Source organism: Ovis canadensis, chromosome 18, assembly GCF_042477335.2.
Source record: "Ovis canadensis isolate MfBH-ARS-UI-01 breed Bighorn chromosome 18, ARS-UI_OviCan_v2, whole genome shotgun sequence".
Classification (NCBI taxonomy): domain Eukaryota; kingdom Metazoa; phylum Chordata; class Mammalia; order Artiodactyla; family Bovidae; genus Ovis; species Ovis canadensis.
The window spans coordinates 38622119-38649575 of record NC_091262.1 but is presented as its reverse complement, the minus strand read 5'-3'; the positions used below and the strand labels follow the sequence as shown (position 1 = coordinate 38649575).

The 27457-nt window shown below is 50.3% G+C and overlaps 1 protein-coding gene across 1 annotated transcript in view; it reads right to left on the bottom strand.

Moving 5' to 3' along the window:
• Positions 1 to 26926, bottom strand: part of LOC138423766 (liprin-alpha-1-like) — a 29060-nt gene extending 2134 nt beyond the window's left edge. The window contains 17 exon segments of the mRNA XM_069560057.1: positions 4995 to 5043; positions 5537 to 5570; positions 6951 to 7137; positions 7990 to 8132; positions 10763 to 10792; positions 12877 to 13108; positions 14906 to 15129; positions 19219 to 19335; positions 20146 to 20262; positions 21653 to 21799; positions 22777 to 22980; positions 23201 to 23303; positions 24015 to 24063; positions 24392 to 24407; positions 24970 to 25140; positions 25611 to 25715; positions 26810 to 26926. Coding sequence (XP_069416158.1) covers positions 4995 to 5043; positions 5537 to 5570; positions 6951 to 7137; positions 7990 to 8132; positions 10763 to 10792; positions 12877 to 13108; positions 14906 to 15129; positions 19219 to 19335; positions 20146 to 20262; positions 21653 to 21799; positions 22777 to 22980; positions 23201 to 23303; positions 24015 to 24063; positions 24392 to 24407; positions 24970 to 25140; positions 25611 to 25715; positions 26810 to 26926 — 2045 coding nt within the window.
• Between the last annotated feature and the right edge of the window lie 531 nt (positions 26927 to 27457).

Here is a 27457-nt window from a genome sequence, read left to right as displayed (position 1 = left end):
CTTAGCAGTAAACTGATGAGGCATGCTTCCTCGCGTTAAAATTAGAGTCACAGGAGAAAGACATTCGGAAATACAGTGAATTCTATGGGGAACAGGTACGCCCAAGAGAAAGCCACACCCTCTGTGGCTGACAACGGGCACTTTAAAGCAGGACATGAACACCACGGTCAAGCTGTCCTTCCTAACAAGATGGCTGTGTGAGCTTCTTCCCATCAAATGCTCCACACGTGACACCACCCAGACAACAGGTGTGGCCCTGTTTTCTGAGACTGACCGTCCGCACAGCCCAGCACCTCCTACGAGGGGTCGCTGGGCTCCCCTTCACCAACACCGTGCCCTACTCCTGCAGCACTGCTCAGCTCAGAGCCTGGAGCTGGGGACGAGCCCCACGGGGAGGCTTCAGGACGCACACAGCTCAGCAGACCTGCTGACTCGGCTTCCCCCGCGAGCTGGTGCATGACAGTGTCCACCAAGGGGAAGAGGAAAGACAGCATTTAGAGCAGGAGGTACATGATGCCCGAGGGGAGTCCCCGCACGCCCAGGACACTGCGATGACCAACAGGGACGCAGCAGCCTTGGCCTCCACTCCTCATGGAGCACGTCCAGCACCTGGTGAGCCCGCAGTGCTCTCCCTGGGAGTTTCGACAGAACGTGAAAATCTGAGATTCACCAACCCTCAAAAATTCTCTGAAAGTGGATGCATTGGCTGTGTAAATTTAGCAATTAAAAGAATACCTTTGAGACAAATTGGGGCTTAATAGAAAGAAAATAGTTTTGAGAAACAAAGTGATTCTCACATCTATAATGCCATAAATATAAACTATATTCGAGTGATTTTTTTCTGGAATACTAAAATATTTTTTCACGTTTTATAGATAAGGCATTTTCCCTGTAGTCAATGTTGTCTCTGGTTGACTGACAGAGCTGAGATTACCCACTGTGGTCAGAAAATCCTCGTACTTTGAATTGTTCTCTGGGAAGCCACCAGAACATCCTAGAATTTGCCATGGTGTAGCAACAGAGCAAAGAAAAACCCACTTGTGCACACCCACACATGAACACACACACACAGAGTAAGACGTCTCCCTTAACGCCAGATCTAGAGAAACCTGCCTACCAGAAAACACACACACACACACACACACACATCCCTAAACACAGGCACCGAATCCACTGGGATTCCTTTAAAATTATCCTTCCTTCACTTTCAAGACAAGAGGCACAGGGGTCCTGAAAGTGACGACAAGGCGCGCAGGCTCCTCACTTGCGGGTGTCCCTCATGTCCTCGTGGCTGGCCATGCGCAGCGCCCCATCTGCAGCAGGTCCAGCCGAAGGGACCGCAGAGAGGTGGGACTCGAGGTTTCACTTTTGATGGTGGACTTGTCATCTCGTACCTCTTCCCGTAAAGCTGGCAGCTGAGGGAATGAGGGAAGTGTAAAACTGGGTGACAATAGACTGTGTCGAATGTGTGATCTGGAGCTCTGTGAATAGCTGAGAAGCTGTGGAGTAGCTGTCCCCATGTCAGCGTTTCTGTCATTGAATGTGCCGTTGATGCTCTAGTGTGACCGTCCCGCCCCCCCCATCCGGGTGGCAGGGACCCCCACATGGCAGCCCCCAGGCTTGCTCTCTCCAGCTCATCCACCCTCTAGAAGTTTCCCCACCCTCAGTAGGAGTGGGCGCTGCAGGTGTGTGTGTGTCCTCGTGCCCCGTGTGACATTGCACGACTAACCACAGTCTGTGTTTGCACGCTTCCTCCCGTGCTCTTGGGACCAAGCAGCGTGGCGGGAACGCAGAGGCTGGATTGTGCTACAGTCAGGACTTACTCCTGCTGAGCTTTGCGGTGAGTACAGGCCGGCCTGGTCCCGCGGGGGCACGGAGGCCACTCCCTAGGAGTGGAGGGTCAGCAGGTCTCCAGAGCTCGCGCCCGAGAGAGGAGCCCTCAGCGGCAGAGAAGGTGACCTTGGTGCCCGCCTGCCACCTGAGTGGTCAGAACATGGCCCGAGTCTCCCTAGCGTCCGTGCACACGGGTGTCCCTCCCACAGCAGCAGTGCTGCTGGCCATGCCCTGCGTGCACGTTCTCGGAGGGAACAGGGCCCAGAGCATCAGGCGTCACAGGGCTGCCCTGCCCTGGGCCTCTTCATCCAGAGGCCAGTGTTTAACACAGAAGTGCCCCGGCATCTGGGGGTCAGCCACCACTGAGGGGCCACCCTCCCTTGCAGGGGCTGCTCTGGGCGGTCCTCTGGTGGGTCCAGCCCGGGAGCCCAGCCCTGCTCGAGCCACTCTGAGAGCAGGAGGCTGTCTGCTCTGTCCTGTTCACGTCTCAGCTAGAAAGCTGGATTGGGTTTTAAGTTTTTTTACCAGCAGCTTTTAGCTATATGTCAGAATAAAGCCAGCCACAGAGTTCTCTCCTTGATCTGCTTGGCCCTTCACGTTTCTCTGAATTCTCAAAGCAGCTGAAGCCCAGAATGGGGTGGGGCGGGGTGTCTGGAGAGAAGGGGCTCGGGCACCAGCTGCCGTCCCAGGACTGACTCGTCTATGTGTTTGTTTCCAGTTTACCCGCACTACTTCTGTAGGTGATTATACAGCGTCCAGAATACGACAAAGGCTACATTTTGAACTTGATGCAATCTTTAATCTGTCAATACTTGTTATCTGGACCATAAGATATTTTATTACAGAGTTTTTAATTAGTGAAAAATTCATGAATACCAGAGGAAAAAAAAATGTTCCTTATATTTATGTAAACTTATGACTTCATTTATATACTTCCTTTTTCTTGTATATCCAGGCTATGAATATCCTTTCAGATCAGTTCCTGTTCTGATACCTAATGGTTGTACTGTAATACTTGTCTGTATAAATCCTATGAACAAATACAGGGCTTTTGCAAATGATGCATTTATTGTCATTATTCTTGTTTAATTTTTAAATGTTAAACCATGAGAGAAGGGGTTTTACTGTGATTGTAAATTCATGACGACACGGTGAGCATTATCCTTCCAGAATGTAACCAAGCTCTCCAACAATCACTCTGAAATGAGCGAACTTAATTTCAACCAATTGTTGTATTTTAACGACTGACCTAAACTGTACTTTGTTTCTTGGAAGAAATGCTTTTTGTCTGCAGTGTGAAGCGATTTAAAAGCACTGGGTGTTAAATGTGAGCTTCTAATGAAATTTGGGCTGAAAGGATAACTAGAAGACGACTATGAAAATCTCTCCTGTAACCCAGTCTCTGTGGACCCAGATCCCTCCTCTCCGGTGAGACTCTTCGAGGACCAATCGCGATGCCCTGCACCCGCTGCGGAGCCATCGAGCTGGACAGTGAGGGCGCCACATCCCCGACAGACAGACAGCACAGTGCAGCTCTGACAAAGGTCTTATTTTTCTGATGTAAATCATCTCTTTACATCTGTTTGTAAACATGTTTAAAGAATGGACCTAAGCATACATTTTTAGATTTTGATGACATAGCCATTTTGGATAGTATAAGTAGCAAATGTAACTTACTTTTTCAGCAGCACATAAAGCAGCCAGCAAGAGATGCGTTCAGATCATGGTGCCTTATTATGCAGCTGATCTCTCAGCAGACACAGACGGCACGTCTCTTTACATGTGTGTTCTGCCTTTCCTTGTACAATTCATTGTTAACATTCTGATTTTCTATTAATGTTTTGTGAACTTCCTGAATATGTGACAAAGTATGTACAGTCTACTTTTGAACTATTTCTTATCACAGTATTATTTATTGCTTTCTTTCAATAAAGTACTGAAGCAAAATTTCCCACTGCCAATAAAGAGTGCCGAGGGTAAGCTGTACTCTCAGTGAGAACAGACCAGAGCTGGTCATGGGAGCCCGTGTCATCACACGGACATTCTGTTAAGAGAAACGGATGGATACAATGGCAAGGCTAGAAGGTGGAAGTATAGGTGTCCCCAAAGGACAACCAAGCTGGTATTCATGTCCTTGGCTCCAGAGACAAGGGACTCCATCACTTTAGCACCTGCGGGGACAGGGCCCCTCTGCTGCTGAGGCGTGGGCAGCAGGCCGAGGGTGGGAACAAAGTGCAGGTGTCGAGGCTCACCGTGGATCCCAGGGTGGGGAGGCCGAGGGCAACCCTGACGTGGACCCGAAAGATGCACTAGGGAGTGTACGTGTGCACACTTGTGTGTGGGAGCTTTTCATGTTATTTTAGTCAACAGTCTTTATTATTCATATATCCATAGAAACAAGAATGTAGCAGGGGGAGGTGGGAGGGAGATTCAAGAGGGAGGGGACACACGTACACCTATGGCTAATTAATGTTGCTGTCCGGCAGAAATCAAACCGATATTGCACAGCAATTATGCTTCAGAAAAAAAGAACATAGCAAGGTGGTCAGGAAGTATGAAACAAAGATTTCTCATAGAGATTTATAATCACAACTCTGTGTACATCTGGGAGCAGGCTGCCCACCACCATCAGACCTTCCAACCAGCATCAGACGTTTAACCTCCAGCATCAGGCCTTAGTCGAGCATCAGGACCTCCCCCAGCATCAGACCCTAGTCCAGCATCAGATGTTCCCACCCCAGCATCAGGGCCCTCCCCCAGCATGAGGCCCTCCTCCAGCATCAGGCCTTAGTCCAGCATCAGGACCTCCCCCAGCACCATGCCCTAGTCCAGCATCAGATGTTCTGCCCCCAGCATCAGGGCCTCCCCCAGCATCAGACCCTCCCCCAGCATCAGACCCTAGTCCAGCATCAGGCCCTCATCCAGCATCAGAACCTCCCCCAGCATCAGGCCCTAGTCCAGCATCAGGCCCTAGTCCAGCATCAGGCCCTCCCCCAGCATCAGGCGTGGCAGCCCCACTTGTCTGACGCTCCTGAGCACACTTAGGCAGCCCCAGAGCAGCAGGACAATAGCTCTTGCAGGATGTGCATCTTTAGGAATCACCTGTGGAGCAGCAGCAGCTGGGGTCTGTTTCAGGCCAAGGAGAGGCAAAGAAGAGGCACTTGTGCCGGAGGCAGCGGTGGGTGTGGGCACGTTCCCCAGCTCTGCTGCCTCCCGGAGGGGGCTTTGCTCTCCTGCTCTTCTCACATGCTCACTCCAGGGCCCCAGGGCTGTGTCCTTCCAGATTCACGGTCTCCTTGATATCTCAAGCCCAAGTCCTGAGTTGCGTCCCAGTCCGGCGTGGCAGAGGACTGGGAACACCCAAGCTCAAGGGCTGAAAGGATCCCAGGGGGACAGCCGGGCCCCAGCAGGTGGCAGAGCAGGCGATGAGGGTGGCCGCCCACAGAGAGCCCCACAGCAGCACTGGAAGGAGAGCAGGGATGCCTTAGCTCACTTGGGGACGCTGCCTGGCCTCAGCACTCAGATGTCACCCCCAGCAGCTCTGGGGACACAGGAAGCCGGTGAGTGACACCACGCCACTCGGGCCATGTGGGTGGGCACTGCTGACCATGGCCTCGGTTTGCATTCCGGTTCCAACTGTCCCTCCAAGGGCTGGCGGGCTCCTCCTCCGAATGGCACAGATATTTTCTTTGTGGGTGAACACATCCCAGCTTGTTTCTGTTGGCACTGTTGTCGCTCTTCGTGTGTTTTCCACTTTTCAACCTGTGCTTGCTGCTCTTCCAGTTTAACTTAGGAGCAGCCCCCTTATTTTCTGCATTTCCTAGTTGTCAGCGTTCCCTGGGGCTTTCCAGGTGGCGCTAGCGGTAAACATCCTGCCTGCCACTGCAAGAGATAACGAGAGATGTGGGTTCGATCCCTGGGTTGAGAAGATGCCCTGGAGAAGGGCATGGCAACCCACTCTAGTATTCTTGCCTGGAGAATCCCACGGACAGAGGAGCTCCTGGGCTACAGTCCCTGGGGTCACAAAGAGTCAGACACGACTGAAGCAGTTTAGCACACACGCAGGTTTTAGTTCAGTCACTCAGTTGTGTCCAACTCTTTGCCCCTCCGTGGACTGCAGCACTCCAGGCTTTGCTGTAATTCAGTCTCCTGGAGTTTGCTCAAACTCATGTCCATCGAATCAGTGATGCCATAGAACCATCTCATTCCTGCGGCATCCACCAGAGAGGTGGCTGGGGCTCGGCAAAGTGCATGGTCCCACTGCGTGGATGTGAACCTGCCCTCACCACTGCCTCGCCGCGTGACCATCACTGTCTCCTCCCCTGCAAATCTGAAGGTGGCAGCAACTGCTTGGTAAGGGGCACACACAGCATCTGGTATACAATGCACCATCCAGCTCAGTGTTGTATTCACTAATAAGAGGGATAGCACTGAATAATCTGCTCCTTTTTCTCTCTTCTCCCTTCACTGTGCTCCAGACCACATCTGTTTTACTCACCCTGTAAGTCCCACACCCAGCAAAAAGAAGACACTCAACAAATGTCTGGCTGAAGAGGCAGGAACATACCCTGTCCTTAAGGAGATGAAGCCGAGTGAGACGGGGCCCTGATGATAACACTGTGTGATGAGGAGACCCTAGGATGATCTGCATGGCTGTGGGCTGGGCGGGGGGCATGGGCAGAACCCCTCATGAGCTCCTGGGGATGGGGAAAGTGGCAGGAAGGAGGGGATGCTCTTCCTTGTGGGGTGCCCACAGATTGTACCTCACTCCTCTCTGATGAGCACTTAGGCCGTTTCCAAACACTTGTCACTGTTCTGGAGGAAACAGTTATTGCCCGGCTCCTACTCAACCCATTTCGTAGAATATGTTTCTCATCGGAGTATAAGCATCTGCTTTACTCATTCCATGCTCCGTTCACCCACCCATCCAGCCAGCCATCTGTTCATCCACCTGTCCACCCATCCACTCAACTGATCTGATCATCTGGGACGCTAGAGAAGACAGACGCCTCTTCGGCTCCTCCCAGAAGGACACCTAGCGTGAGTGACAGGAGCCTCATGGGGACAGCGGGGGAGACACAGAAGGGACATACACGAAGACCCTCCTCCCTCTGAACGGTGAAGCACCCACCTGGTCCTAACGCCTCCTTGCTGGTGTGTCCAGGCCGGCCCTTTTCCTTCTTGCCAAACCAACGACCGATGGAGGACTTGATGCCCTTCTTCTTCGGGGCTTTCTGCAGCGAGTCCTGGCTGCTGTTGCTGTTGCTGGGGTTGCCCCCGGGACCGTCCTGAGAGCCTGTCGCGCTTCGGGGAGAGAAAATGCCCTTTAACTGGCACCCTTGTGCAAACACACACCCCTCCATAAGACCTACTGATAGAACCAGCCACCCAGCAACACCCACGCCTCAACCTCGCAGCAGACAGTGGAGTCTCCTTCACCAACCACACTCCACACGAGCGATGCAGGCTTCCGGCCACAACCAATGGCCCCAGGAAGCTGAGATTCTCTGACTGGAGCCCTCCCCCAAGGAGGGAGGTCTTCACTCCAGACGAGCTGGTGCAGAGGGCGCCCCGACCCTCCCTCAGGGTCGCTGCTCGGCAGGTGACGACGCTCCCAGAGAAGGCGAGCTCCCCAGTTCTGGGCAGTTCCCCCCGCCTCCTGCAGGGTGACCGTCCTCGGCCGTGGCAGGAGAGTGATGGTCACTGTGCAGGGCTGCTGGTCAGGTGACCACATGTGCCCTCCATCGAGTGCTGCCTGGCTCACGACGGGAGCTCAGCAGGTGGGGGTCTGAATGAGAACAGTGTCAGTCACAGGAGGGGACAGACAGTCTCCTGAGAGGAGACCCCTGAGGAAGAGGGAGGGACCCTCAAGAGCAAAGCCGAGAGGCATGGAGCCGTAACCATCAGGAACTCGCCCCAGGCCTGGCAGACCTCTAGCAAGAGCAGGAAGAGACCTCCCACAGGAGTGAACACGTAGAGACAGATGTTTTCTAAAATCACTGAGGTCACTGAGCTCTTCTCCCCCAGCACCTGAAGTTCACCACTAAACACAGGCACCGAATCCAGTGGGATTCCTTTACAACCATCCTTGCAACTCTTTCAAGACAAGAGGCACAGGGCTCCTGAAACTGACGACGAGGCGAGCAGGCGCCTTACTTGTGGGCGTCCCTGATGTCCTCGTCGCTGGCTGTGCGCAGTGAGCCCGTGAGCCGGTCCAGCCGAAAGGACCGCAGCGAGGCGGAGGTCGAGGTTTCACATTTGATGGTGTCATCTTCTACCTCTTCCTGTATAGCTGGCAGCTGAGGGAGTGAGGTAAGTGTAAAATTGGCTAACAATAGACTGTGTCGAAAAAGGCTATCACACAGGCTTTACATTATAACCAGAAACTTACTTGAAAATATATTAGCTATGCTATCCGCCAAATACAAAAAAAAGCCTTGTTCCAACTTAATGCCATCTTAAAGGACTGTTTGTCCAAGAGAAGCGGGGCCGTGGAGCAGCGAGAGCACCCCACTGAGTGCAGAGACCCCGGACGGGAGCCTCCCTGCAGCCAGGCTCTGCACTCCCTGAAATCCAGTGACCAGATGGCCCTGCCAGGCAGGACAGCAGAGCCACGCCAGCACCGAGAACCCTGCATGGCATGAACTGCCCTGATGAAAGGACTGTGCTCATCGCCAGATGCTGCTCAGAAGCACCACTAGCAAGAGTAAGAAACCTCTCAGCAAAGCCGTCCAGACCTTTCTATTTGAAGGAGAAAAGGAAACAGCTTGTACCACCACCCAAGATCATTTGTAGTGATGACGCAGGTTACTGAACCCATGACAACAAGTCAAACACAGAAAAGGTACCTAAGCCCTCCATGCGAACACCATGTGTCTGGCTTGTATTTCTCAGTAACAGACAGACCGGGGGCTACACACTGAAGTGCTTACACCCAGTTTGAGTGTCATTTGCTCCCTGGGGTTTACATAAAGCTCTCCGAGGTCTTCACTAAGAAATAATCTTGTATCAACCTAGAGGGGTGGGATGGGGAGGGAGATGGGAGGGAGGTTCGAAAGGGAAGGGATGTATGTGTGCCTATGGATGGTTCATGTTGAGGTTTGACAGAAAAGAACAAAATTCTGTAAAGCAATTATCCTTCCATTAAAAAATAAACTAATTAAAAAAAAGAAAAAGATGATCTCGCCTGGACTCCCAGCTCTTCCGCTAGTCCTGGGTCTGAAGATAGGAAAGACACTGGTGGCAACAGTGTGGGGAACAGATGAACCCCTCGGGGTCCAGACAGGTCTCACTTATACATTTGGGTGTGTGGTTAAGCAGGGGAGCTTTGAGGAAACATGCATGGCAAGTATTTTTATAAACAATGAGTGTGTTGTTTTAACCAACTAACCAGTCCTTTTTAAATGGGATTCTGTAAAGAATACTGATCCCGTGCAGCCCCACAGGAGCTTGGTGACAACAAAGTGACTTAGTGCAAAATACAGCTGAACTCATTTAACAGCAGCTGGATAAACTGGGCACCCTCCCCTGATCTCTACCAAGAAACCTCAGACAACAGAAGGCTACAAAGGCTAGAAATTATCCACATGGAACTGAACGGGGATCAATCTCAAATTCAAGTGAAAATAAGCACTTATAAAAATCAGAAAACAGCAAAGAACAGAGCAGGGAAGTGACACACCTGGGTTGACTGTGGACTCAGTGGAGACAAACACCTGCCTTAGAGTCAGGGGCCACGGCCAGCCCCTTCCCCCGGGCCTCCTCCTAAGGAAGGCTCTGGGTCCGCAGCCTGGCCGCCCTCCCCCAGGATGGGAGCCGCCCCACTGGTGCCCACATGACTAGGATGGGCAGTGCCGTGTCCTCACTTACCAGGAGGGCAAAGCAGGCCACAGAGCGGGCGAGCGGCACACCCAGGGCACCAACCCCGGGGTGATGGTGCTGCTCTGCTGTGCCCAGCAGAAGGGCTCCCGGGCACTGAGCTGCCTGAACTGGAGCACGGCTGCCCGAGTCCTGCAGGAAGGCCCCAGGAGTGCTCCATCAGCGGGCTGGGAGTGGGAGAGGGACAAGGAAGGCCAGCCTTCAGGGCACTGGACTCCAACAACAGGGACTCAACCAAGTGACCAAACGGGAGAGGCAGCGAGCTCCCTCCTGATGCTCCCTCCATCAGGGATGCCGTGATGGACACGAGAACCTCTGGAGCAAAGCGGGCTGGACAGCACCACAGGAAGTGTCCAGGCTCTGATCAGACCAGTCCGAACCACACTGCTGGGTGTGGGAGCCTGGGCACGGTGCTCGGCCTCTCTAAGCCTCAGTGTCCCTGTCTGCTGAATGGGGATAACAGCAGCCTGGACCTCACCTGGGCATCTGCGGGAGTAGATGACAGACTCGGAAAGCACTCGAACGGTGCCTGGCGCACAGAGTCTCCTGCACACTGCTACCCACCGTCATTAAATTGGCTTCCCCCAAATCTAACTCTATGGCTCTGATTCAGTCATTTGTTTAAAAAAAAACTCTAAGCGGAAATTCCACGGTGGTCCAGACATTAGGACTTGGCAGTTTCACTGCCAGGACACTGGTATGATCCCTGGTTGCGGAACTAAGATCCTATAAGCTGTGCAGCAAGGCCAAAAAAATAAGTGAAGAAAAATTTAAAAGTAATAAATAATACTATGTCTATTATAAATAAGCATGAGACGATTAGAAGGCAAACAAGTGGGAGATAGGCAAACTGTTACAATTATCCCAACAAATGACCCTTTTCCAACAGAACCATCTCATACTTTAAGTGGTGGGTGAGTTTCATTACTTCCATTAAAATGTCAATTATTCACCAGTACATAACCACACAGTGTTCATTCATGTAAAATGATAAGGACTCTCTAATACTTCACAGAGAAACAGAGGCATGCTAAATTACTAAATAGTTTACCTTTTGACAATGCTTCCTTAAATCACTAGGCTGATAGATGCATGCAAAGAAAGGAAGAGAAACCAGATTTCTTGCGACTTTGAAGCTAAAAATTCAAGAATCAGTATAGACAAACACAGTATAGCAAAAATGATGGCAAACATATAAGTGAGATGAATATTTAGAGAACATGTAACTGGAAACAGAACATTTCTTTTGACCACAGAAATTAAATGAGCTATTCAAGATTTACTAGAGAAACACTATAAATTATTACTCAGGAAGATACAATTCTATTACAACATCATGATGTATTAAAGCACAGCATTCTGTACAATAAAGGCCCTTAACAGTTGTCTATTCTCAGCCAAACTTCTCTATAAGTTAGTTTCTCTTCATAAAAAACATGTTATACTTTAAAGTAGTAATAACTGATGAGGAAGTTACCATAATACCTATTTGAACACTGAACAAATCGAACCATCTATTGGACATTAACATAAAATGCTTACCTAGAATTTGATTTAAAAGTTCTCAAAATGAATGTATTAAAGCAGGTTCCCTGTGAAAATATGTAAGAAAGAAAGCTAGCATAATAGCAGGTGCAGTCTTTATATTTTATTAACCATAGAAGATGCTTTTTAAAGAGTCTAGCAGAGACATTAACTGTGCAAAAGCTGATGAGATTTATAGTCTTAAAAACAAGCACCAACACAGAAAGGATTTTGTGTCAAAAGTCCATTAATTCTACACTGAAGAAGATCATTTCTTTAAATAAGGATAATCTCATTTATGAATGACACATGATATGCGGTTTAGGATCCATCTACATTACGCTTGTAACTGCATAGTGCTATGCTAATTCAAACTTACTGCTATGGGGGAAAACACCATTTGATGAGACATGAAGACAAAGCACAAACCCAACTAAGGGGACACCGGCTGTGGACCACAGCACTGCTATGACCAGAGCAGGTGGGAGGACGGGGAAGGGGAGATGGATGGGTTAGCCGCAGCCTCGGGGGCGAGGCGGGGCAGTGGTGGGAAGCTGGGGTCTGGATTGACAACCACTGAGCAGACAACAGGATGAGCCAGGAAATCAAAACCACTGATGAAAGCAGACACACCGTCAGAGAACTCCAACAGCAGGACAAAATATACAGAACTGTTCTTTTACAAATACTCGGAAAGAAATCAATCGTGAAACTACACAGAAATCGTCACAGAATTTTAAATATCAACTAATTAGCCAACGAAGCAAATTATAAAAAGTGTCTCCAAAGACCACAAAATGGACTAGTTACCACTTCACATGCCGCTAAATGATTCACAGTTAATTTAATTATATGCCGACTAACAATGCAGCTAAGATGAAACGGGTGGTAACCAAAAAAAAAGTGAAAATACAAGCGCAGTTACAAAGCAGAGTGTTGTAAACATGAGTTCATGGGGTAAACAGCAATGCACTCACAAAACCTCAGCTAAACATGGAAGAAAGCTGGAACATGTGCTTTAGAGCCGCACACTCTCTCACCAAAAGCCCTAGGTCGTCATCCCGTTTTCAGACTCGGAAGAGTGAGGAAGCCAGACTTCTTCACTGGGGCCGTGGGGCACCGGGCTTTTAACCTGGTTTCACACACAGAGCTGGCCTCACCGCGCGGCCAGGCCCATCAGCGAGCAGACCAGTTGAGATTCCTAAGCCAGGGGTCCAAATATCAAGACTCATTTGTCGCTGTGTGATTATGGAATGATTTCGCTCAGTCGCGTCCGACTCTTTGCGGCCCCATGGACAGTGGCCTACCAGGCTTCGCGGTCCATGGGATTTTCCAGGCAAGAATACTGGAGTGGGCTCCCATTTCCTTCTCCAGGGGATCTTCCCAACGCAGGGATCGAACCCGGGTCTCCTGCATTGCACACAGACGCTTTACCGTCTGAGGCACTAGGGAAGCCCGATTCAAGACTAGGCAGTTAAAAAAAAAAAAGTTGTAAAATAAAGAAAAAAAAAACATAAAAATCTTAGACCTCTGAGCGTAGTAAATGCACCTGATTTTCTTCTGGGTAAAAAGAGAAAAAACAAACAAAAGAAAACCAGTGTGCTCGGGGAGGAACGCGGCAGAGAGGAGGCGGACACATACCAGAGTCATGAAGCCCAGCTTGTCTTCTTCTGGCTCAGGGCTGGGCTGCCTCCTTTCGGGCATGGAGCGCCCTCTGCTGGGCGGGAAGGAGCCGGCATGCGAGAAGGCGGGATCCAGGTTGAGGGAGCTCGAGGAGTTAAAGCGCCGAAGGTTGCTGAAGCTCCCACTGCCCACCCTGCTCTCAATCCCCTCCGCCCACTGATCCGTGTTCTCCTTGTCTTTTTGGATCAACCTAAAACAGAATAAAATCATCACCTGCCTTTGTCAACAGAGGAACAGGTCTGGACAGCAAATGTGGGCTTGCATTCTGTGTCACGATTAGCAAATTCCAGGAAGAGTTGCTCAATTAACATCTCAGCAAAAAGGTTCAGCTTTCCCTCTTTGGAATATTCTCAAACTTAGAATCACTTATCATTGAGTCTTACAAAGTGGCCCCTCATCATTCACGTTTCATTTGACTTATTTACTCTAACACTCTGATGGGGCCTGGGTGGTGACTCTCCCTGTGCGGAGATACCTGAAGCTGACCACCTTTACCTTCCCTGCTCTCAGGGCAGAGATGCACGTGAGTGCCTCAGAGCTTTTCCACTGGGAATCCGGAACTCCGTATAACCAAAACAGCCATTCACGAGCAAGCTGGAGTTTCTAAACACAAGTCTCCAGACCAGACGAAGTGCTGAGTTGAACTTTTCATTTTGTTTTAAGCTTGTGTATGTGCAAACACATCACCTGATGAAGTTCTCCACCAGCTTTGTGTGAGTTTCTGGATTCAGGTCAATGTGCTGCATTGACCTAGAATTCACAGTTACTGCTCTTCTCCCCTAATGTGTCATGGATGATTTTATATACAGATTCAATGCATGATTATGCAAATAAAATGATTTTCCAATTAAAATACAAGGTCCTTCCAGGTAGTAAACACTCCAGTTTCACTTCTACTTATACAACTTGAAAGTTTTTCACTGTTGACAAGTTGATGGACAGAATTGACCATTTACATCAAGTCAACTTGTTGCATAAGGAAAAATCATTTTTACCTGACAACTTGCTCTAAAAATAAAAATATTAATACAGAAGTGTTCCAAATTTCCTACAGGGATGAGGAAAGACGATCTTTCTGAGATTGTCTGTGCTCAAACACGGCCCACAAAGTAGTCTGTCTCAGCGTCAAAAGTACAGGCGGCACCATCTGCGTTTGCTGGTTGTGCCATTCACCCCTGCCTTTTACCCGAGCCCCCCAAACTCGACCGGCAGGAATGGGCACCTCGCCAGGGGTGACAGGATGAGAACAATCTGAGCAGCAGCTCTGCCAGGTCCTGTGCAGGGTCACCGGCCTGCGGCCACTCTGAACGTGGACTCGGGACAGGAGGCACAGCTGTGCGGGTGTGGCACCAGGCAGGCCTCGGGGCCCCAGCCACCCGGCTGCACCCAGACCCAGGGCCCCCTGCTCACCACGAGGCGGGCCTTTGGGTTCTATCCTGTTTTGTAAACTGTTCTAACTGCCAAGACTGGGTCTAAAGAAAACATTTAAATATACTGATGAGATGAGAAAAACTCAAACACATGTCCTTGGATCACTGTCTTACAAGTCAATCTTCACAATGTATTAAGTTAAAAAGGAAAATGCAGATCTGAGTGGGAATTTGCCAAGCTCAGAACCCCAGCTTTTCTGTTCCAGGTGGCTTTTCACCAGAAGGTAGAAGGCTCCGAGGGATACACGAGGGCGAACCCTCAGTGCTGGAGGGTGCACAGGCCACAGGGGACACTGCCTCGGCACCTCACCCACCTTGGGGCCCAGAGCTGAGGGGGGGACACCCCACAACGCCCCCCCACAGAGTGCTGACACCACACTGTGGACAGAATGCCCTGGCTGACTGAGCTCTATAATCAAGGGCAATCTCAGAACTGAAAATTCCTGAAGCAGACCTGAAGTCAGTTTTCTCACTATGGAACACTCAGACTTCTCTAAGCAGGAGACAGCTGCTCAGAGAAGCCGAGCCTCCGGGGAGCTGGGCTCAGGCGCACCCACCAGCTTTCTTCGTTGATCCTGTCCAGCTGCTTCTGAATCTTCCCGGCCGGAGTCTTGGCATCGGACTCACCGCGGGGCGACAGCAGAGCGGGCATGCTAAAGAGGGTGTCCCAGTCGCCCTCGCCATCTGACACGCCCTTGTCAGTCTTGAACAGCTGGCCAACGTTGGCCAGCACGCTGGCTTGCTGCTCGCGCTCCCGGTCCTGATCTTTCAGGGGCTGCACCTGGGCACGAGAGGACCACGTCTCGTCAGCAACATTCTGGGCACCTCAAGTCTATCAGGAACTGAACACAATTTTACATGGAAGCCCTGACTTTGGACAAATGGGCCATGCTTATGAGACACTGCCATCTCTTAAGCGAGCAGTAGTGAAGAAACGGGCAGGAGGAGAATCCAGTTCCTAGATGGCCTGGTGACATTCAGGTCTCACGTGGACGGAAGGCAATCCTATGAGGTTATCCACAAGGGTGCGCTGATGGAGTCAGAGACAGAAACCGAAAATTACAAAATATATCCTTGCTTCCATCAGCCAGGCTGAAGGACAATTAGAAAATAAAACCCTTCAGCTCCGCAGCCGCTGGGTCCACCCCACCGGTCATCACTGGTACTAGTTCGCCGAGGAGTGCCGTCCTCGCGGGTTCCCAGCCCTCCGTTTTCCAGGCTGGTCTGAACACGCTCAGACAGGAGTGAGCAGGGCAGCGAGGGGACGGGAGAGCCAGCCTCCCGTGGCTCTCCTCTCAGGGCACAGGCCCTCGGGCTGTTCTGGGGATGGCCCCTCACACCGCAAGGGCGCCTCTGTCATCTGAGACGCATGCAAGAGTGCCTGCTGGGCCCCGTGCCGCCCTCCCGCTCTCACACCTCACACCCTTCTCTCCGCAAATCTCCCCCCTGCCCCACTCTCACCCAGGTCCTGCCTTGTTTTCCCAGACATGACCTCAAAGCAACGGAGGGGCAGCCTCGGGCTGCTGGCTTGCCGGCTCCCTGTCCCCCGCGGCCAGTACCTTCGCTTTCTGTCTTTGTCACGACCCCTCCCCAGGGCTGGGCCACCCCTTTTCCTGGCTCCAGGACCACCTGCCATCATTCCTGCTCCGCTCCGGTGAACTAGCTGCCTATGGATTCACCCCCATCAGCCCGATCAGCACATCCTCTCCATTCTCTCGCCTTAAAATCGCACATTTTTGAACTTTTTCATTCTGAGAAATTGTACTCTAAGTGTTCCATAGCAAATAGAAACACTCAGAACAATACTAACCCTTGTAAACCATAATGAATAAGAAGTTACATCTCAGGTGTAGAAAAGCTTCTGGAGGAAACATGGCAAGCCATTGACGACAACGAAGTCTATAGAGAGAAGCTGGACTTGGGCTCGGGGTTCGGGTGGTGGGGGACAGGACTCACTCTATTGCCCTCGCTCCTCTCATTGCTTTAGACTGTCTCCATGGACCTCACATGCATTCCTGGGCATTCCTCACATTCATTCCTCTACACCCCACTTCACTTCCTCACGGGGTAAAACAGGTCAAACGGCCAAGTTTCCGAGTCACTCGACTCAACCTGGCAGCTCTGTGCTGTCAGCCATGGCAGTCACTCGCCTTGTGCAGCACCCTGAGGATGTGACGCAGGCCGGTGCAAAGCTCGATGTGGAAATCACACAGATTTCAAGACTCGCAGTGAAAAAAGCATGTAAAGCAGCCCGCTCGTTTTTAGGAAATTTTAGATTGTGTATGTGGTTCCTATTATCTTTCTGATGGACAGCACTGTCCACGTGAAAGGCTCATGCTTTGTCTCAGCTTTCAGGTGAACCCAGAAAGGACTACTTAGAATTCTGAACCACACACAACGGCCACACACTCTAAATCCACCTATAATGCAAATCACATTCAATGTTCAAAACCAAAAACGCTATACACGTTACAGCAGTGGACTAGCCATAAGGAAAATGTAACTCCACTTCCGCTAAGCATCTGCAATAACTGTAACAATGAACCCAGCTCAGTTCAGCTCTTAACACATTTCTAAAGGATTTAGAGATTTAAGGACCTTGTCGTTTTGCATTTCTTCTAAATGCTTTTTTGCATTTTCAACTTCCCATAGGAGAGAATTCTGAAAAAGATACATACAGTGCTTTAGAGTCAATTCTTAACAGACGTTGCGTGGACTGCCGGATGGCTACTCTCCTGTCTGAAAGCATAAAGCACCTCGGGATGAAGGGCGGACCTCGTGCCCAGAGTGAAGTGTCGGCACAAAGTGGGATGACAACTGTTAACACCAACTTGTACACAGGAAGACTCCTCCTTCCCCGACTGATCCTCTAGATCCAAGGAGGCCAATTCCCTGGGATAAGTGAAACTGCTTTGTACTTGCTTTCAGCTTTTGCAGTTCAGTGGTCACTCAGGAAACTGGCGCAGGTTTCACATGTAAAATTCAAACCTGAGACAAAACTATCCCCACCTCAGGGTCAGCCCACAGGTCAGGGTGAAGTGAGCTCTCTAGTGAGGTATGGGTGTCACCTTGGGTTTTGTGGGGGAAAAATGTGCCGCAGAACTTGTAGTGACCATGGGACTCTCTCAGACAAGCGTCGCCCAAGCACCGACCTCGGCGAAGGTTCTGGGCCTCGTCTTTAGGGCATCGGTGCAGCTGGGACAGGTTTTCCCTGAACCTCCACCAGACTGTTGCCCACTGAGCTGCTCTGATAGAGGTTCTCAGACATTTTCCAAAGCAAATAAAAAGAGAGATGGCTGGAGTTGGAACATGAGAATGCTTGCTTTTACTTGCTTCCATCTTTTCTATCACATTATATAAAAGATCCTGAACTAAACTTATTGATTTGGCTGCATCGGGCCTTAGCTGCATCATGCGCGATTCCTTTGATGTGATTGCTGCGTGGCACGTGGAATCTCAGCTCACCAACCAGGGATCGAACCTGCGTCCCTGACCTTGCAAGGCAGGCTCCCAGCCACTGGACTGCCAGCAAAGCCCCAGAAATAAACTTCTAAGAAAGAAACGAAGGGGTGAGGGTGGACCTAGAAGAATGTTCTAGCACAGCGGCTGGTAACATCAGGGCCACTGGTGATGCCGCCTCACTGATGCTTTCTGGAAGGGTTGCGGGCACACATCTATGTCTGTTCCTTTACACACTGCCTGTGGATGCTGTCACACTTATTGACTAGCATGAAGGCATAAGGCATCAGCATTCCAATATTTTTAAAGCAAAACAAAAGTTTATTCTGAATTGGCTTAGTCATAAACAGAATCCCAATCTCAACAGCCTCTGAGCAGCAGTTCTGAAAGTAAGGAAGTGCACCCCTGATCGGGAGACATTGAGCTCTTTGCTTAAGCAGAGAGGGAGCCTCACCGAGGTCTCAGGATGGGAGTCAGAACCACAGCCCCTGGGAGCCCACATGTGAGGCTCTGCAGTCCAGGCTCAAGAACACAGCTATGGTGGGGACAGTACTGACCCCTGAGGCTGGACCTGGGATCCCCACTCCATTTCCTGGATGGTCGGTACTGCTGTGTGGCCAACCCTTCCAGGAAACCTATCTCAGGGCTCTCTGATGCGTGCCTCCACCAGCGCCCTTTCCTGGCGCGCCTTCTGTCCCAGCGCAACTTCGGTTCTCCTCCTGCCTAGGAGCAGCCATCCTACACACACACCCCACGTCTGGACCAGCAGTTTGGCATGTGGGACTCCAGCGCCACGTCCGAGGCAAGCACCTCCACACCTGGGCACCATGCCTTCCATTTCACGGGCCTCGGGCTGGCTCGCTCAGGTTTGAGGGCCACTCGTAAGGTCCAACTGTATGCTGAGCAGCTCCCCAGCCTGGCTGGTCAGAGCAACAAGCGTCCTCCTTGAACGTGGGGACCCCCTGGCCCCTGCCCACCACCTATGGGAGACCACATCTGGCCCTGCTCCTGAGGTTGGGTGCCTGGAGCAGCAGACAGGGCCACACACGCACACTGGACGGCAGAGACAGGAGCAGCGGAGAAAGGCAGCGCCGGCCCCGCCAGCCGCGTCTCCAGCCCACACGCCCCTCTCCTCCATGCTGCTGGGTCTCTCTCCCGCCTGTTGGCCAAGAACAGCGTCAGCTCCGCTCGCAGCGACCCTGTCCTGATGGCACGCGGGCTGTGACCGCAGGGACGGCAAGCGGGCCATGCTCTGTGCGGACCACTGGCCCCGGGTTCGCGGAGGGCACACCCACACGCCTGCTCGCGCAGCCAGCGCGGCTTCGTGTGTGACACGTGCGTGACGGAGGGTGCTGGTGACAGGCTCGTGAGAGGAGAGGTGCTCCCCTGGCCCCAGGCCCCCTCCTCAGACTGCCTGGGGCGAGCCAGCGTGGGCAGCAGGCAGTGGCAAGCACGGGACACACAAGGGCACAAGTTCCAACAGTTTCACCTCCTTAGTGGCAGAGCTTCCGGAAGACAAAAGTTCAGACTACAAGGCCGACCTGGGACAGACAGCAAAGATGCCAGGGGAGAGAAGAAACCAACCCTTGAGGGGAAAATCACAGGCAGAAGGACGCCCCCTGGCGGCTGTTAGTGACCCTGCTCGGGGAGGGTTTTCGAGCACAGGATACCACCCTCCTCTGGAAACTGGCCGGCCCCTCAGGTGCTCCCTGAGCTCCAGGTAACTCTCCAACAGCCAGGCCAGCACAGGCCCGGCCCGCCTCTCCATGCCCAGCCAGTGCCCACCAGCAGTGCAAGGCAACACCTATCCCACCAGAAGGATGGGGTGGCTGGCTGGCTGTGGGCACCATATCCCCAGCAGCGCCACGTCTCCTGGACGTGGCCTCTCACCCACAGGCTCCCGGGGACTGCAAGCTGGGAGTGGGGCCCTGGGTCTGCACCGTGCCCTGCTGTGACTTATTCAACAATATATAAATAAAGAGTTAAAACTGTGTTCATGACAGAGCTATTTTGGCCATCTCTTAACGAGAATGGGATCTTTTTCGTTCTTTATCCTGCTAGGCTTTGAGTTGCTGACTGAACTCTGAGCAGCAGTGACTCGGAGCTGAAGCATCCTGGGGACACACAGAGCACAGGACAAAACTGCAGGGAAGTTAACAAAGGGATGACACGGGAGCGGGGACTGTCTGACACTCAGGGAGCACTCCCATCTCAGACGGGCAGCACGACCCCCGCGTCTGCGCTCCTCTGTGGACTGAGCAGCACGGGGAGGGGCACCTTGAGACAGCAAGGGAACAGGCCCTCCCCGCGCCCCCGCCCCGGGGACCAAGAGCAGCACCTTGGAGAGCGCAGCCACCGGCTGAGCCAGCTCAGCCACCACTTCTGTCAGCATCTGCTGCAGCTTCTGCTCTGCCAGCTCCAGGCACTCCTGCAGCTGTCGGTCTTTATCCTCCTTCTACAAAGGGAGAGCAGAACATCAAAACGGGCCAAGCAGTGGAGCCTCTGCCATTGTTAGTAAGCTGAGACAAAACCTAAACGCATGAGTCTACAGGATTATTTCTGTTTCGGAAGCCGCGTCAGGGTAATTTTTCTCTCAGTGTTCCTGGGCTTGGTCTCAGTGGACAGAACACCTCCTGCCAGAGTATTTGCTTTTCCAAACGTCTCCAAAGAAGTCTTAAAAAAAAAAAAGTTCTTATATATTAAAGAAGATCAGGTTTCTGTAGAAGCTTATTCATTCCTATTGACAAGTTAAGGGTCAGTACTGACCCTTCTTAAAACATCACCAGAATCATCATTTGAAGGGAACCCTACTGACCGCAGACAGCCATGGGCTTGTAAGCCAAAATATGGCTTTCATCTCCTCTGAAATACAGACCTGATCAGAGTGTGCCTGGGGAAATGCCAGTCAACTCTATTTGTAAATGCATGATTATTCTTTTAACAGATCTTCTTACTCAGAAAACTTGCAGTGTAGAACATTTAGACAGATTCTTTTTTGAAAAAGAAAAAAAATGAAATGATCTATATGCTCGGTTTCCTGAGAGGTTAGCATTTATTTCTAAGCAGCTTTCTTATTTTTTCTGTGTGTGTATTACTCTGTGTACATACATAAACAATAAGATGTGCTTTAAAACCCTCAGAAAACAACAGCATATGGTACGTAGTATTTTCTGATCTGCCTTTTGTAGCCGTTATTTTGTATATCGGAATGCTCTTAATTAGCATTCCACATCATACATTTCAATGGCTTTCTAGTATTTTATTTTTGTAGTGGGGCCAATGATACACTTTGTCACCCACCAGACTGACTCACTTTGTTTTGGAGAAGCCAGATTTGGTTTTCCTGATTAAGTCCTGATTCTGTGAGACCACACAGGAACAGGAGCAAGTAAAGCTCACCAAACCACAGGAAGTACAAACCCTAATCAGACTGGAGCTCTAACCCTGCCTTTTGTCACAGTGACCCCAGTTCCCAACAGGCAGCCAGCTGCTGTGAAGTGCCCTGCTGCTCTCTGCTCTTTCAGTAAAATGCTAACAAGCCAACAGATTCAAGTCAAGTAAAACAAGAGTCAGGAGTGGAATTCCACAAAATGGTCAACCCAAATCCCAAATAATTCAAACCTCGAAGTTGCAGTCACCCTCAATTTTTAAAAAATGTATTTCCTTTCAGTACAGTTGATTTATCATGATGTACATCCACACTTTTGAACGCAGTATTTTAGGGTCATAAGAACTTTACACTGGGACTTGATTTCCAACATGGGAGTCACATGAAAAGGTCTTTACCTTCCTTCCTCAGTATTCACTACTACAGAAGTCAGACACAGTTCAGGAAAAGCCATTACCTGTCGATGCATAGAATCCTTATTTGCGATTTCATTTTCAAGTTTATCATGGAGGTTGTGCACAGAGATGGCTTTGCGCTGTGCAGCGAGGTAGCGTTTCTCAAGTGTAGTGATTCTCTTCTCCATGTCCTCCTTCTGGGCCATAGCCTACACCAGGCATTGCAGAGGAGAAAAGGTAAGTCATTATCATAGAATACTCCAATACACTTAAGAGTAAAAAAGCGAGACTAAATCCTAAGTTTCAAATCAAACATAAAATTAGTGTCCTCAAAATTAAAGTCCTAGACATGGCAGTTTTCTGAGATGTGAGCAAAAACACGCCTACCTCAAATGTCGCATTTGCCGTGATGGCACCCATCTGTCTTAACGTCTGTCTGGCCACTCGATTTACCAAGCTTCTTTTCTACATCATAAACCCAACCAGCAAACAAAAAGTACACTTAACTACTCTGTCATTGCAAGAATTCCAGGAGAGAAGGTATCTGGCATGAAATGAGGATCTCTGTCTCCTACACCATACAGGTGGGCTTGACCCAGAACAGGGAGGGACCTTCAACAGATCCTACAGGGAGCTCTGAGGCTCATTCCTCAGGTAAAAGTTGGAAAAATCTCATGCAATTTCCTCAAAATTAAATAAGAATATTAATGAGTAGAAACAGAAGTCGAAGTGTTACACAACTGGGAGCAGCCTTCTCAAGCCTAGTTCTTCTCAAGCAGTTACACCCCATGTAGGAAACGCTCAAACCAGGAGCAGAGCTTGCTGCCGATGCGAGTCCTGTCCGCCGGCTCAAAATCCATTTCAGGTCCCTATATGCTCACTAAGTAACCGATGTTGTCCTAACATTAAAAGTGAAAGGTCTTAAAAACGCTTTTTCCAGAATTCTCTGTGTATTAATCTCTGCCACCTAATCTCCTCCTGTTGCCAAAGAGTAGTGTGAACACGTTATACAAACATGTGCAAATATTTCTGTATTGAGTTCTCAGACAGATTACTCACACCGAGCTACTAAACAAGTACACCTGCTCTGCTCTTGCTCACGCAGCCATGCCAAGGCTGAGATCACGGGGAGAACAAGGGACCCACATTCCGCCTCAGGACAACAGACACGTCCACTGTCACTCACTTCACGGATGTCCTGCTGTAATTTCACTTTCACTTCCTTGGACTTGAGGAGGTCCTTCCTGGCCGTGTCCAGGTCCTTCTCCAGCTCTGTTACGTGGGCAGAGAGGGCTGCCAGGCGGTCCTTCATCTCTCTCTGCTCCCGAGACTTCTTCTTGATGATTTCCTTGAGCTCGATCACCTGAGCCAGGTCTTCGTCGCGGGTTCTCTAAGGGGGAAAGGAAACCTTAGACAGCCTTGTTTTGGGAGGGAGGGAACGCAGCACTTCCGGGAAATCGGTGAAGTCAAAACTGCCTTCTGCGCTCTGGGCTCACACGACCCTCACGGCCACTCAGACCTACATGGTGCATTGGTGAAAGGTCTCAACAGCCCTGCACAGACTGGATAGTAAGACGAGAACCAGACAGAGAGTGAGACCGAGGACATGCCTTTCCATTGGCGCTTGGCATGTTTTCTTGCTTGTGATTTACATCAAGCACCCTGTCCATTAGTATCTTTTTTGGGTTATTCTTCTCTTTAAGAATCATCAGTGAAAACCAAAAAATTGCATCAGAATAAAGAAATAAGTAAAGACAGCAAAACTCCATTTGGAAAAACTCAACTCAAAACTGAAAATACAGCATAAAAAGAAAATACATGGTGATGCTATCCATCCCGAATAGAACCAGGTGATTCGAGTCAGAATTTGTCTCCTACTGGACAAAGGGGTGCTTAAGAGATCCTGCAGCTCTGAGCCACAAGTCTAGTTTACTAGTCATTAAAATAACCCAGGTCGGCTGGTCCTCAACCAGAAAGATAAAGAACATCTGATGTCCACCACGACAGCCTTCATACTTTCTTAAAATGAAAGGATACAAATGACAAACTCTTGGACTGCAAGGAGATCCAACCAGTCCATTCTGAAGATCAGCCCTGGGATTTCTTTGGAAGGAATGGAAGGAATGATGCTAAAGCTGAAACTCCAGTACTCTGGCCACCTCATGAGAAGACTTGACTATTGGAAAAGACTGATGCTGGGAGGGATTTGGGGCAGGAGGAGAAGGGGACGACCGAGGATGAGATGGCTGGATGGCATCACCGACTCAACGGACGTGAGTTTGAGTGAACTCCGGGAGATGGTGATGCACAGGGAGGCCTGGCGTGCTGAGATTTATGGGGTCACAAAGAGGCAGACACGACTGAGTGACTGAACTGAACTGAACTGAACTAACTGAAATTACACGATGAATGATCCAACTTACCTTGTTATGCGTGGCACCTAATTCTTCTAACAAACTACACCTTTCAAGTGCTCCTCGTGTGTTGATGTGTGTATATACGTGAGTGCACTTCTTAGTGCAAGGTGCTGCTGCTGCTGCTGCTAAGTCGCTCCAGTCGTGTCCGACTCTGTGCGACCCCATAGATGGCAGCCCACCAGGCTTCCCTGTCCCTGGGATTCTCCAGGCAAGAACACTGGAGTGGGTTGCCATTTCCTTCTCCAGTGCATGAAAGGGAAAAGTGAAAGTGAAGTCGCTCAGCAGCGTCTGACTCTTCGTGACCCCACAGATGGCAGCCTACCAGGCCCCTCCACCCATGGGATTTTCCAGGCAGGAGTACTGGAGTGGGTTGCCATTGTATACTCACCCTCACACGCGGCTACTATAACAGAATACATTTAATGTATCTCATTGATCTTAACATCAAAAAAATCTGCTTATTAACAGCTTTAAATTCTAAGTTTGAGAGGGGAAAAAAAATGTTATCCTAAAATAATTCTGTGACTTAGTTTTTAATTGCAAATTGATATACAGAATGTAATAAATCCTGAGACATTTATACCAACTAATACTTTTTAACTGGCGGCTTCCCAGGTGGACCAATGGTAAAGAATCCACCTGGCAGTACAAGAGGGCAGGTTCAATTCTTGGGTCAGGACAATACCCTGGAGTAGATGATGGCCACCCACTCCAGTATTCTTGCCTGGGAAGTCCCAGGAAAAGAGGAGCATGGTGGGCCACAGTCCGCAGGGTCACAAAGACTCGGACATGACTGAGCATGTATGCAGGCAACACTTTTTAACCATATAAAACTCTGACTTCTTACAGAAAAAAAGTATTTGCAAGAATTCAAGAAGCTCAAAAGTCAACTAGTTACATAAATACATGCATTATCCACCTAACAAGGCTGCAAGTGTACAAATCCAGGATGGCTGGGTGGCTGGTACCTTCTTGTCCAGGGCCTTGTGGTGCTCAAAGAGTATTTTCAGAGACTTGAGCACCTCTAGCTCGCTGGTCATGCCATCTGGGGACTGCGCCTGCCACTTGCCCACCGTCGTCTGGAGGGATGGTGTATACCGGGAAACCAGGAACTCCATGTGCTCCAGCAGCAGCTGCAGGGCAGGGCCAAAGGAGCACCGTCAACCTCATGCTTGAATTCACGGCCGATAACCCCTCTCAGCCTCATGCTACAGCGGAAACATGCTAAGGCAAGTCGGAATCCCGCCAGTTCAGTCTAAAGTTAGAGTGGACTTCCCCAGTGGCCCAGTAGCTAAGACTCCACACTTCTGCAGGGGTCATGGGTTTTAATCCCTGGTCAGGGAACTAAGACCCCACACAAACTGTAGCATGGACAAAACTGTAAGTTAAGAGAACTCCCTCCTCAAATGTACTAAAACTATAGTAGCTCTCATCATAAATTTGAAGCAAAGTATGAGAACTCCAAACTGATCTACCCTGGTCTGCTCAGTGGGAAGATGTGAAAAATGACTTGAAAACCAGACAGAGTTTAAAGACTGCAACACGGAGCCCAGCGGTGACCCCCGCGGGGCAAATGTCAACACGTGAGAATTCCCCTACTGACCCTGGTGTTATTCCGCTCTGCATTTAGCAGAGCTATTTCTTCTTCTCTTGCAAAAAGCTGTTCCCGGCATACATTGAGTTCCTCTTCCGTAGATGTTGCCAACTCCTAGAAAACAGTGAAATGAGTAAGTAACTAAATGCAAACACAAATTAAAAATAGAGCGAGACTCTGAAGACTGACCCTGTCAAGTCTCTCCAGGCTCTACACAAAGGGTCCCCCTGCCCCTCCAGAGAAGAGGGGGTCCACTGACCCCAAGACCACATAGACCACCACAACTCAGACCGGCCTTCAGCCTCCACCTTGACCTGGCAGGCACGCGGCTGGGGAGAACCCGGAATCCAAGCCTGCCTTCTCAAGACCCAGGGAAGTCTGAGAAACTTCCCTAAACATAAACCTAACAACAAAGTGGATAAAGAGATTCTTAAACGACACACAGACAAGTGACCTAGAACCGCTGGGAAGAGTGAGGAAGAAAGATAACATCTACAAGGCCATCAGGCTTTGGAGTGTTCCTCTGGGAAAAAGGCTGATGGCACCCCAAGGCCATCTGTTAGCCTGACTCCATTGAAGTCACCCAGTCATTCAATAAACTGGAGAAAATGTTAAATTCATGTTTTATGCATTTTATCACAATTTTCATGCACGCGGTGCCGTCCACGTGGTGAACTTGCTCAAACTGAACCACATGGAGTCTTTCATTCTTCTAGTTTTCTTTACACAAATAAAAAAATCCTGGGCTACATATCCCCTACTGCATACTGAGTATTCAGCACCTAGAACACTGCCCAGCACTTGTTAAGAGGCATGTAGTAGACATGTGAAGCTATGAGGGTGTATGTTATACACATAAGCAGTAGGTACCCATCATTAAGATACTGGACACACTGTTCTGTGCTTTGTAAGATGGGAGAGGTTAAGGGGCTTAGCCTTTCTGCTTCAAGGACTGACTCTAGAGCTCAATCCACGTACCCCAGTGACTCCTCCAGACAGTGTTTCCCTTCTTGTGGGGCCCCCAGCCGTCCTCCACGCAGCCCCTGCACAACCACTTACAAGGTCAACCTGCTGGGGTCCATCTTGCCCAGAAGGCCAAAATGCCCTGGCCGGCAGGGCCCACAACCATGCTAACAAAATGAAACACAACGCCAACGCTTCACCGGGTGAAGGCCAATCCGACGGGCCCAGCCCCCGGCTGCTCTCACCTCAGGCCGCTCTGCTTCCAGGACTTGGGCCGAGGCCGAGTTCTTCCTTGTCTTGGCCTTTGCCTTGGGGATGCAGCACTGGAAAAGTGCCCATAGGCGGGCCCTCCTGCGACCCATCCTCGCGGATGGGGCAGCCCCCCACTCAGGGGCAACTGCTGTTTCACGGTTAGATACCTCAGCACCCGAGCTATCACCACCGATCTCACACTACGACCACCACTATTCACACTACGACCACCGCTCTCACACACACCACTCTCACACACCACTCTCACACACTACTCACACACGACGCTCTCACACACCACTCTCAGATACACTGCTCTCACACTAGGACCACCACTCTCACACCACGAACATCAGCACTGCTGTCTCTAGAAGAAATGGCACGAAGGCTCCGCCTCCAGCACGTCTCCCGGGAGCCTGGCACCTGGAACCCACTCAGTCACAAGGGGATCCGTGGTAACAGGGGGGCTGGGCTCAGGCCCACCATCAAGGGTGCTGAGAGGGGGGAGGGGCTGCCAAAAAGAGGACAGATGAGTGTGGGGTGCAGGAGAAGGAAGGCTGTGCCCACAGCTCAGGCCCACCATCAAACATGACCCTGCAAGGATACTGGTTCACAGTCAAACCAAATAGTAGAAACTGCTT